The sequence below is a fragment of the Protomyctophum parallelum genome, assembly GCF_964188405.1.
Source record: "Protomyctophum parallelum genome assembly, chromosome: 12".
Classification (NCBI taxonomy): domain Eukaryota; kingdom Metazoa; phylum Chordata; class Actinopteri; order Myctophiformes; family Myctophidae; genus Protomyctophum; species Protomyctophum parallelum.
In genome coordinates this window covers 39,105,116-39,117,375 of record NC_139712.1, presented here as the reverse complement: position 1 = coordinate 39,117,375, position 12,260 = coordinate 39,105,116, and the positions used below count along the sequence as shown (strand labels likewise).

Here is a 12,260-nt window from a genome sequence, read left to right as displayed (position 1 = left end):
GGCTCAAACATGAATATGAAGGGACAAATGGTTCAGAATAGAGCCATACGGTACTTTTTAGGAGTGCACAAATTTGCGCCTGTATTAGCAATAACAGGAGACATGGGTTGGGAGCCGTGTGAGATAAGGTGGAGAGGCAGCATGATGGCCTTATGGAACCGACTAATCAGAATGCCAGAGAACAGAGTTGCTAGGAAGATTTTCAACTGGGATGTATCAGTAAAAGGTGCATGGGCAAGTGCAATAGAGGACACTCTTGTATGAACTGGGTTACATGACAGTTTTCTAAATAACAGGGTTGTAAACATCTCCATGGTTAAAGACACACTTTATAGTTTATTTCAGAACAAATGGTCACAGGACATATTGTACAAACCAAAGTTGAGAACATTTGTTACGATAAAAAGCTGTTACGCTAGTGAAAAGTACGTCTGTGCCCCATTATCCAAAAGACAAAGATCCCTATGTGCCCAACTTCGTTCTGGGATCTTGCCTTTGCACCTTGAGACTGGGAGGTATAGAGGAGTTACAGAAGAAGAACGTATTTGCACCTACTGTGATATAAATGATATTGAGAATGAGTTCCATTTTATTTTCTATTGCCCGTTGTATCATGAGCTACGTCAAAAGTTATTTAACAGATGTAAAAATATAGATCTGATGTGGTTAAGTGATGCAGAGCGACTGAGATGGATTTTCGAACAAAATATATTTGCATTAGCAGAATATATAGAGAAAGCTTGGGACATACGGACAAAGAAAACTTATATGTGATGTATTTTATTTTATTTTATTTTATGATAATGCTTATTTCTGTTTTTGTTTTGATCAAATACTTTGTGTAAATTCTGTGTGGGAAGTGAAACGTGATATTGTTTATTTATGTTGTTGGTGTCTTATAATCCCGTAAGGGATGGGTCTTAATGACAAGACACGAAAATACAAATTCATTCATTCATTCACACACACACACACACACACACACACACACACACACACACACACACACACACACACACACACACACACACACACACACACACACTACACACTACACACTTGCATGGTTATTACACACACTTAAACAAACGCACACACACGCACATACACGCAAGGACGTTCACAGGAAGTTCATGGGGAGCTTGGAGTAGGTTTGGGCCTTTTGGACACCCGTAGTTTTGTGACCAGAAGTTTCAAAGGAGTTCCTGAGAGATAGTGAGCAATGACATAAGATCGGGAGGCAGAACCCCCTAATCTTTTAGTATTGAGCACACTGACTGGAATAAGGTTAGCTTTATTAAGTAGTCTTACAATTCTGTCAAAACAGTATGGGAGCAGATGTGAAATAGGATTGAAACCATTCAGATGGGCATTCCTCAAGCAGGTGGAGCTCCAGTTACAGTTCAGTTCAAAGCAACCAAGAGAGGTTGCCCAATGCCCAAGGTATTGTGAGGTTAAGCTGTATGAATGTACATCCATTGCGCATGCGTTGGCGTTATGCCGGTGTACTGCTTCTCTCGGTGACAGCGTCCAACAAATCGGCAAACGCTGCTATTTTAAGCCTCATCTTTTAAAACCTTACTCATAGTCACGGTTGCCCAACGGCCAAGTTATAACCCAATCTTACTTTTATTACGATCGGCCCTCCCGATCATTAGCTACAATGTTTTAACCGACCTGTCCTGACTACGGCGTCAACGCCCTGTGACAGCTAGCGCTGACAGGTAGCGCTGTGACAGCTAGCCGGTTTTGACAGCCCGCTAGCCGGGAGCTACCAACAACTTCGGCAGCCAGCTCACAACAGCTTCGGATAAAGAACCACATCGCCACATGATCTGACACCGATCCAACTCACAGGCCCAGTCTCTGGGCCTGGTTGGTAAGTCTCGTTCCTTGTTGACTCCTCACCTGTGTTCCGGTTCTGCAAACTGGGCTTATTCTCTGCTGTGGGCACCCGTCGTGGTGCCCTCGCCTGTATGTACCGCCCTGAGACGCTATCCCGGTTCAACACCTACTGTAGCCTGTTTCATCTCATCCCGCCATCTCTTTTTCCACTTTTACTGGCCATAGTCTTGTTTTCTTTCCTCAGCCATCATCAGCATCATCACCTCCACCACCACCACCACCACCATGTCACTCACCTCATCTCCCGGTTGCGACAGCTGCCTTCACCTGAAGCACAGAGTGTCGGTGCTGGAGGGTAGAATCTCAACTCTCCACCAAATAAAGGATGATGAGATGTTCCTGGACTCCCTTCATACATCCTGCTTCATTCAGCTTGATGTGACTGTCCCCGCCGCCACCGGACTCGAACGTCCCCCCCGGTGTTCTCCCCCCAAGTCGCGGGAGCTCGATGCGACCCTCCCCGCCGCTGGATACGAACGTCCTCGCTGTTCCTCCAAGCCCCGGGATCTGGACGAGACAGTCACCCTCCGTCTCCCCCCCACTCACGAGGGTACAAGACCAAAAATTACACCCTCGGCCAGCTCCACTCCTGGCCCATGGACAGTGATCCCCCGGGGAAAACATGGGAAGAAGCCCCCCCCACACGCACCCCCTCCCATACAATTAATCAATTCATTTTCTATTTTAGATATGAATGAGTTCCCCCCACTATACCCAGCCGCCCCGTCCAACGACCCACTGCCTAACCCATCATCCCCGGTCAACTCTTCCATAACCACTAGCCAGAAACCGTCCCGCCTCAATCTGTTAAAATCAGCTGTTAAACGCCGCTCGGTGGATCCCCTTGGGTCTCATCCTCCGAAGAAACCCACCCCCCTCACTCTGTCCAACACCTGGAAACGACCCACTACGATGCCGCTTCAGAAACCCACCACTCCATCCCCTTCAATCATTATCAGCGACAGCGACACACCATCAACTGCACCCCCCTTAGGCCTACTGCATGATGATGCCCCCACACCCACCCCCCCACCCCCTCCGTTGATAAGTCCTACCACGGTCATCATCGGCGACAGCCAAATTAAACATATCTGTTTTATTAACGCAATCACACATAGCTTCCTTGGCGCCTCCACAGCACAACTCCTCGATAAACTTCCCGGCCTGCTCGCCTCACTCCCCTCCACCATCAAGAACATCATCCTCCACTCCGGCACAAACGACCGCCAGTCAGAACAAGCAAAAATCCATTTTGAACAAATCTTCAACCTCCTCCGTCAGTCTGGAAAATCAATATACATGTCCGGCCCATTGCCCACGATCGGTCGCGGTGACGTCTCCTTCAGCAGACTGTCCGCTCTTCACTATTGGCTCCAGTTCGCCTGCTTCAAATACAGCATAAACTATATATCCAACTTCTTTCTTTTCTGCAACCACCCCGCTTCTACGCCCGTGACGGCCTCCATCCTAGCCGCTTTGGCAACGAAATGCTGGCTCACAACCTCCGCAAATCGCTAGCTGCTCAATCAATACCTCACACAAATCAACACGCAAATTGACTAGTAGTTTCAGCTGATCACCACCCTGGTCCGTTAACAACAACAACAACAACAACATCCAACCCCCAAAACTCCCCCATCGCCCCCTCTAGCGACACCTACTGCCTGCCTATTAGAACACACCCCAGACAGCAGCAAATCAATTCATATTACATGCCCATTAGAACAGACCAAGTCATATTAGCTCTTTGGAACAAATACAGCATTAATAATGCCAAAATACCTGTTCATATCACATGCAGATTGTTTGACCCTCATTTCCAACCACCCAGCTGCATTAATCACAATAACCTGATTGCTATTCAACCACTACCACCACCCTCCCCCCCCCCCCATACACCCACTAGATTTGGACTACTAAATCCAAGATCTCTCAACAATAAAACTTTTCTTGTGCATGATTTCATTTTAGAAAACAAAATAGATTTTTTCTTAATAACAGAGTCCTGGCAAACAGACTCTGTAAATTTGATTCAGGCCACCCCCCCAAATTATTCATTCTTTCATGAACCTAGACGGTCTAGTCGTGGTGGCGGAATAGCAGCCATACATAAAGTCTCCTCCAAATGCTCACCCGCAAACTCACTTGGTACATTCACCTCCTTTGAAATGCTCAGTTTTATCATTCATGCTAAGGTTCCTGTTCTCTGCATTGTAATTTATAGGCCCCCCAAGTACAACGCCCGCTTCCTAGACGAATTCTCTGAGTTACTGTCATTTATAACCCCCAAACATGACAAAGTAATAATTATCGGCGACGTGAACGTGCACGTATGCTGTCCATCTCACCCAATGGTTAAGGATTTCATCACCCTGACAGAATCTTTTAACTTCATCCAATCTATAAATGAACCCACTCACAATAAGGGACACACTCTCGACCTTGTTCTGTCCTTGGGCGTGTCTCCTTCCATCCTCAAAATTACAGACTTCCCTCCATCAGACCATAAAGCCATTGTTTTCGAAATCCAGATTGCCCCCTCCAGCTCAACCGTCCATCACCCAGTTCATCTGGCACGCGTCATTGATTCTACAACAGCCACCAAATTCTCAGAATTATTCCAGTCCTCCGCAACTTCCCCAACCGTTAACTCCTTTTCCCATGACCCAGCTGCATTGATCGATTATTTTAATAACACCTCCCTAGCCATTCTTGACTGCATTGCACCCCGCAAGGCAGTTACGCCTCGTACAACAGGGACACCCTGGCTAAACGATGAGACCCGCCTCTTGAAGAGGTGCTGCAGAAAAGCAGAAAGAAAATGGAAAGCAGACAACTTGCACGTCTCCCTTGAGATCCTGAAATCTTTAATGGCGGACTATCAATCCGCTATTAGAGTTGCAAGAGAGAAATACTTCTCCAACATTGTCAAAAACAACAGCCATAACCCAAGATCACTATTCAAAGTAATAGACTCAGTCACAAATCCGGCCCCTATTCTTAATACTCAACTATCCCAGGAAAAATGTGAGGACTTTCTCAATTATTTCATAGATAAGATCCACAAAATAAGAACCCAAATAACCCCCAACAATAACACCTCCCACACCGCTCCAACCATCTCAGCTTATCTACACAACTTTCAACACGTCACATCTCACACATTAGGAAATATTATTCTTTCAATGAAATCCTCCACCTCGCAATTGGACTCTATACCAACCAAACTGCTAAAGGAAGTGCTCACCACAGTCTTACCCCACCTCCTTGCCATTATAAATGCCTCCCTATCCACTGCTATTTTCCCCGCTGTCTTCAAACACGCCATAGTACAACCCCTCTTAAAGAAGCCTAACCTAGATGCCTCGGAGCTACACAACTACAGGCCCATCTCCAAACTGTCATTTCTGTCGAAAGTTCTAGAAAAGGTCATATGCTCCCAGTTAACAACTTTCATGAACAACAATAACCTATTTGAAAAATTTCAGTCAGGTTTCAGAGCCCATCATAGCACAGAGACAGCACTCATAAAGGTCACCAATGATCTACTTCTCACCACCGATAACGGAGATTGTGCAGTACTGGTTCTGTTGGACTTGAGTGCTGCCTTTGACACGGTGGACCACCCCATCTTGCTCAACCGCCTGCAGACATGGGTTGGTTTGCAGGGAACAGCCCTGGAACTTATCCGATCATACCTGGAAAATAGGACTTTTTGCGTCACGTCCGGAGATGCCTCCTCCTCCATAGCCCCACTCACCTGTGGTGTCCCCCAGGGCTCCATACTTGGTCCCCTACTGTTTTCAGTTTACATGCTCTCCCTAGGTGTCATTATCCATAAACATAACCTCACTTTCCATTGCTATGCAGACGACACCCAAATATACGTCCCCATAAAGTCCCCTACCCCTGACAGTCTAGTCGCCCTTAAGGCATGTCTCCTGGACATAAATAGTTGGATGTCCCAAAACTTTCTCCAGCTCAACGCAAATAAAACCGAAATAGTTCTCTTTGGCCCTCCAAGCGACACCGACATCCTAAAAAACAGCCTAGCAGACATGGCTATGAACATCACACCGGTAGCAAAAAACCTTGGGGTTTTCATTGACTCAGGCCTTACCTTCAACACCCAAATAAAGAAAACCGTACAAGCATGCTTCTTCCAACTAAGAAGCATAGCTAAAATAAAGCCATTTTTAACAGTCCCCGACCTTGAAAAAGTTATTCATGCATTCATCACATCACGCTTAGATTATTGTAACGCACTATACACAGGCCTAACCCATAAATCCATTTCCCGCTTACAACTTGTCCAAAACGCTGCCGCCAGACTCCTGACAAACACCAGGAAACGGGACCACATCACTCCGGTCCTGGCTACACTTCACTGGCTCCCTGTTGTTTTTAGAATTGATTTTAAAATCCTTTTACTAACATTTAAGGTACAAATGGGCCAGGCACCCCAATATCTTGCCGATCTCCTACACCCCTATAACCCTCCCCGTATCCTTAGGTCCTCAGACGGGGCTCTCCTAAAGGTTCCAGAGAAATTTCATCGGGTAAACAAGGGAGAACGAGCCTTCTCTGTCCGTGCCCCTAAAATTTGGAACACCCTCCCCAAAACCATCCGACAAGCAGATACCATTGCATCTTTTAAAACTCTACTCAAGACATACTTGTTCAGAAAAGCATTCCCCCCCTAGCCCCGTTGAATGTTTGTAAACTGAATTCTGTCGGTATTTTTATTTTTATTTTTATCTATTGCATTGTTGTTGTTTTTATATTGTATATGAATATGCTTTCTTTTGTTGTGCAGCACTTTGTGACTTTGTCCAGAAAAGTGCTATATAAATAAAGTTATTATTATTATTATTATTATTATTGTGGAGTCTCACTAGGTGTCCGCCTGGCAGGTAAGCACCTCAACGAGGCGAGACAGTGGCAGAGTACAGCCCCAAGGACAGTGCCTCAGCCTAGGACACGTCACTCTACCTCCTCAATCTGATGTGAAGACACCTGCGCGCTGACCAGCTACAGTAGGTGGGGCCACTCTACTGAAAAGCACTCTGCCTCAGTCTTCACTGGCTCTCCTCGTTGAGTGGATGGGTGCTCCGGCAGTAAGCTAGATTCCCACTATTCCTCCATAATTATTGCGAACGCAATGAGCACTAACTATGAGACCCTGCAGATCGTGTCTGTGTGTGTGTCTGTGTGTCTGTCCCGCTGTGACACCACCCGCCCGCCACCAGAGGGCGCAGCGGTAGCACACACACACACACACACACACACATACACACACACACACACACGAGCTGCGTTCGCTTCCCGTGTTTGCGCGTCCTACTTGTGTTAATGGTGAAATAAAAAATACTTACAGACACTTGACTTTCGTTTGCATTTTAGGCCATATACTAGGGATTGTGAAGGATACATTGTGAACTGTGCATGGACAAACCCCCGGTTCGGGGCAAATTCTGATAATATTACTTACCTTGGTTTGCATTACCCCCATTCCCAACTCTGTACAACTATCCCCCCAATACATCCCTATGTTTGCAAATACCGTCTCTTGTGTTTTGGTTTGGTCAGTCATCACAACAACATGTAAGTCCATCCAGCTATATTGTAAAACAATGTGTTGAACACAATGCAGGGAACATGTGCTGCTCTTCTGCTTTGATTTTACTTAACATACATCTAAACCTGAGCATCAAACGTCGGCAAAAATCAGGTTCCTCCACATGTGTGTGCGATAGCTATTTAATAGCTCTGCAGCACTTACCTCCCAGCAGGGCTGCTGCCTCCACTCCCCCACACTTGAGTCTTGGCTCGAGGGACAGGTGGCTGCAGCATCTCTGCAGCTAAGGGGTCTGGGTCATCCTCCTCGCGGCCAACCCATTCTCCCACCACATGCGGGCGCAGCACTGAGTTATAGCCCCCCAAATTCTACAATTAGGAGTGCAGGGGAGAGGGAGGGAGGGGTGGGGAGGGGGGAGAAGACAGATAGCAAGAAGAGAGCCGAACAAAGACAGAGAAGAGGCACGATAGGAAGATAAGTGAGACAGGCTGACAAACGGTGACAGAGTGACATCAAGACAGAGATGAGAAAGTGGGTGGTTGGTTTGGAGTGAGTGGACCGCAATGAAATCTTATCTCTATGCAATTCAATAAGCATCACTTTCAAATCCAATGCTTCACAAGTTTCTTCACAATGACAATAATTGCCTCTGCTCTTGGGAAGAGGATAGGTAAAAAACACTTTTGTATTTGTATATTTTAGTTATCTTCTTCCGCCGCTCTAAATATCTACACAGTTTGGTTTTCACAGAACTCTGCAGTATCGTAGAGGGCCATGAAAAACTACAAAGAAATTAAACTCACAAACATTGACCCAAGGGTGGCGCTATAGCGATTTAATTTTAAAACGACAGTTCAACTGAGAGACTGAGTTGATAGAGAAGCTACTTTTCATCACTAGTCATGATGCCTCCTCCTTCCTCTGTTCAGGTCACCCTCCACCTCCCCGACACTGCCTAGCAGCACCACCAGGGTTGGCCTTATCTACAAGGCCGGCCTCCGGAGCCCCCTGCCTTCCATCAGGCAGGCATCAGATTATACGATGCCTCGGTGATGTCAACAATAATAGATTCATATCACATTAATGTTTATTCAGTCAGTCTCTGATATTTCTAAATACCTGTAACAGTTTATTTTGTAATAATACCTTGACCAGGTATAACTTTTTGAGCTACAACCATTTGATTTATTTAGATTTCGCACAGCAGAACATAATGCCTAACCTGGATAGACATGCATAACATACTAGTTCTAATCCTTGGAAAGACGCCTGGTACATGTTGTGCCGGTGAGGTAAGAAACCACAGAGAAGCTCCTTTTCATCATTAGTCACTGGTGCAGTGACAAGATTTTTTTCCATTTTCATTTCAACCTTTATTTAGTTCTCGGAGAACACACTGAGGGCTGGGACCCTCTTTTTCAGTGGTGCCGAGATTACAACACATCAACAATGTACAGTTACAATGTAACATAACATAAAACAAGAAAACAAAACATACTGTAGATAAATAGAGTAAAATATTACTGGTAATAATAATAATAAGGGAACATTGCATAGTGCTCAATTAAAACAGGTACAGTTGATATTTACCAGCGTTGATATGTCAAGATGAAAGCGATATAGAGAAGGAAGAGAGCTGTATTTTAGTGAAGTCTGTAAGGTGTTCCAAGTGTGTGGGGCAGCGCACTTGAAGGCAGACTTTCCAGATGTAGTGGAGGCATGTATGGTCTCAAGCATCAAATATTCTTGGGAGCGTGTATGATAAGAAATGGTTTTCCATTTTAAAAGAGAATTTAAATAAGAAGGTAAGTTCCCAATTAGAGCTTTATATATAAATAAAAAACAATGTTGGTCTCTCCTTGTTGCAAGGGAGGGCCAACCAACCTTATTATATAGTATGCAATGATGAGTGTTATAGCTGTCGCCTGTTATACATCTGAGGGCAGAATGATAAACTGGGTCCAATATTTTAAGTGTGGTAGCTGATGCGTTTCTGTCAAGGCGGGATGAAACAAATGCGTGCATGATTTTTTCTAGATCAGTGGGAGTGAGAATAGATTTTATTTTAGAGATGTTGCGTAAGTGATAGAAGCATGCCTGGGTGACTTTTTTTACATGGGACTCAAGGGTCATCCTGCTGTCGAAATGTACTCCCAGGTTTTTGACTGTTGATTTTACATTTGATGCCAGTGGGCCAAGGGACTGTTGAATAATGCGGGAACTAGCCTCTGGGCCAATGATGAGGATTTCAGTTTTGTCTGCGTTGAGCTGTACAAAGTTTTGTGCCATCCAGTTTTTTATAGCGGATAGGCAGTCGTGCATGATTTTGAGTTTGAGTCTTGCTTGAACGAGAGATAGATCTGAGTATCATCGGCGTAGCAATGGTATGATATACCTTCAAAGCTGTTTATAAGGGAGCCCAGGGGGAGCATATAATGAGAAAATAATTGGACCAAGTATAGATCCCTGAGAGACCCCACAGTCCCAGGATCAAAACCAATATGACATAATCTTTCTAAAAGCAATGTATGGGCCACGGTATCGAAAGCTTTCGATAGGTCTACAAATAGTGCAGCACAAAATAGCTTGTTATCCAATGCTGAGGCAATATCATTTAAAACTAATGTCGTAGCAGTTACTGTACTATGTTTGGCACGGAAACCAGATTGGTAAGGACTCAAAACTTTATTATTATGTAAGAACACTTTAAGTTGCTTATTTACAAGGGATTCAAGAATTTTGGCAAGACATGATAACTTGGAAATTGGACGATAATTATTTGGGTCATTTTTATCTTGTCCTTTGTGCAGGGGAACCACATGAGCCGTTTTCCAGGCTCTGGGAATAATACCAGATGAAATGGACAAATTGAAAATATAGCAGATTTGTTCTGTAATTAAGGGAGTGGAGGCCCTCAGAAGGAAAGGGTCCAGATTGTCCTCCCCAACTGATTTCTTTGGGTCTATGGTGGAAAGAGCATGAAATACCTCACTGGTGTTAAAAGGGGTAAAAGAAAAAGGAGTTTCTGAGGCAGACAGAAAGTTATCTCTAATGGAGACAGCAGCAGCAGTATTTCCTATGTGCAAATTGTCAGCAGAGGTGGCATTTCTCATGAGCAAGTTGTCAAATAAGTGGCCCGCAGCAGCAAAGTGGTTATTAAAAGCTGTACATATTTCTTTTGCATTAGTTAGGACATCATTTCCCATGCTGAGGTGAGTGGGAAGGGCAGTAGTATTTTGTTTTCTAGTGGTGTTTATTATATTCCAAAACTTTTTGGGGTAGAATTATTTCCAAGTAGATGTACATAATAGTTTGATTTGGCTTTAGTCACCAGTGCAGTACATTTGTTTCGTAGCTGTCTAAAAGCCAGCCAGTGAGAGGGGTCACCTGAGCGTCTGGCTAAGGTCCAGGCTTTATTGCGTGACTGAAGTAGTGAAGATAATTCATCCGTGAACCATTTATTTGACCTGTCTTTTACTCTACATTTTTTAAATGGAGCATGTTTATCAGCCATAAAAAAATCAAGTGCAGATTCGGCATCAGGTATGTGGAAGATATTTGGCAGATTACTATGATGAAGATCATAAATTTATGAGAATGCTTGTGCATTAAAGGTTTTAAAATTTCTCCTAACTAGAATTTTTGGCTTAGATTTTTCTAGCCTATCGTTTCTGATGCAGGCAATCGGACAATGGTCGCTATTGCTAACACCAAGAGCAAACACGCCACTAGAGGTGTATTTGTCTGGTCTATTTGTCAGAATAAGATCAAGGAGAGTGGACATTTGGGGTCTTTTCAAATTGGGTCTGGTTGGCTCCGCGATTAATTGTGTTAAGTTTAGATCTACACAGGCGTCCTTTAAGTTATTTGATACATCTGAGTACCAATCCCAGTTTACATCACCACTAATCAGAAGTTCCGAGTTTGAATAGGAGGAGAGTAGTTCAATCAGCAGTTTTAATGCGTCTGGGGCAGCAGCAGGGGGTCTATAGATCCCTACTACTGTTAGAGAACATGTTAGACCCAGATCCAGCTTTAGTGCAATAAATTCAAAATGTTTTGGAATTGAAACAGATTTAAGCACAGTAACAGTGAACCTAGTTTTTACATAGATGGCTACGCCACCTCCCCTACTGACTCTGTCAGTTCTATACATATTATAATTATTTAAAGCAACATCAGAATCAGGGATCGTTTGTTTAAGCCAGGTTTCTGTGAGAATAAGAATGTCAGGATCAGCCTGAGAAACCAAAATCTTGATATGGTCAAGTTTGTTTGCCTGACACAAGCTTCTAATATTATAGTGCACTAGGCCCAAACCTTTCCTTGATTTGAAGGTAGCAGGATCACATGTGGAGACAGGTTTGATGTGATTTTGTTATTTTGGATATTTCGGATTGAATTTGTAATCTGCACTTTAATGAGGTTCTTATAATTTATACTAGCTGCACTAAGTGGTATTTTTCTCAGAGTCCTATGGTTAAATAAAACAGGAATACAGGATGGATTGTCAACATTGACCATAAAATGGTGAACAGGGATTTGCTGCTGTCTGGGGTGAGTTCTAGTAGGCAAGCAGTAGGTGTCGCTAGAGGGGGCGATGGGGGAGTTTTGGGGGTTCGTCGTTGTTGTTGTTGACGGCCCAGTGTGGTGGTCAGCTGAAACTAATAGTCAATTTGCGTGTTGATTTGTGTGAGGTAGTGATTGAGCTGCTAGCGACTTGCGGAGGTTGTGAGCCAGCATTTCATTGCCAAAGCGGCTAGGATGGAGGCCGTCA

The 12,260-nt window shown here is 44.3% G+C and overlaps 1 protein-coding gene across 1 annotated transcript in view; it reads right to left on the bottom strand.

The window, feature by feature from the left end:
• The window catches only part of cUnh8orf34 (chromosome Un C8orf34 homolog), a gene marked incomplete at its 5' end in the record, with an annotated part of 92,597 nt that overhangs the window by 50,171 nt on the left and 30,166 nt on the right, over positions 1–12,260 (bottom strand). The window contains one exon of the mRNA XM_083778002.1: positions 7,688–7,851. Coding sequence (XP_083634128.1) covers positions 7,688–7,851 — 164 coding nt within the window. The remainder of the gene's footprint in view (positions 1–7,687; positions 7,852–12,260) is intronic.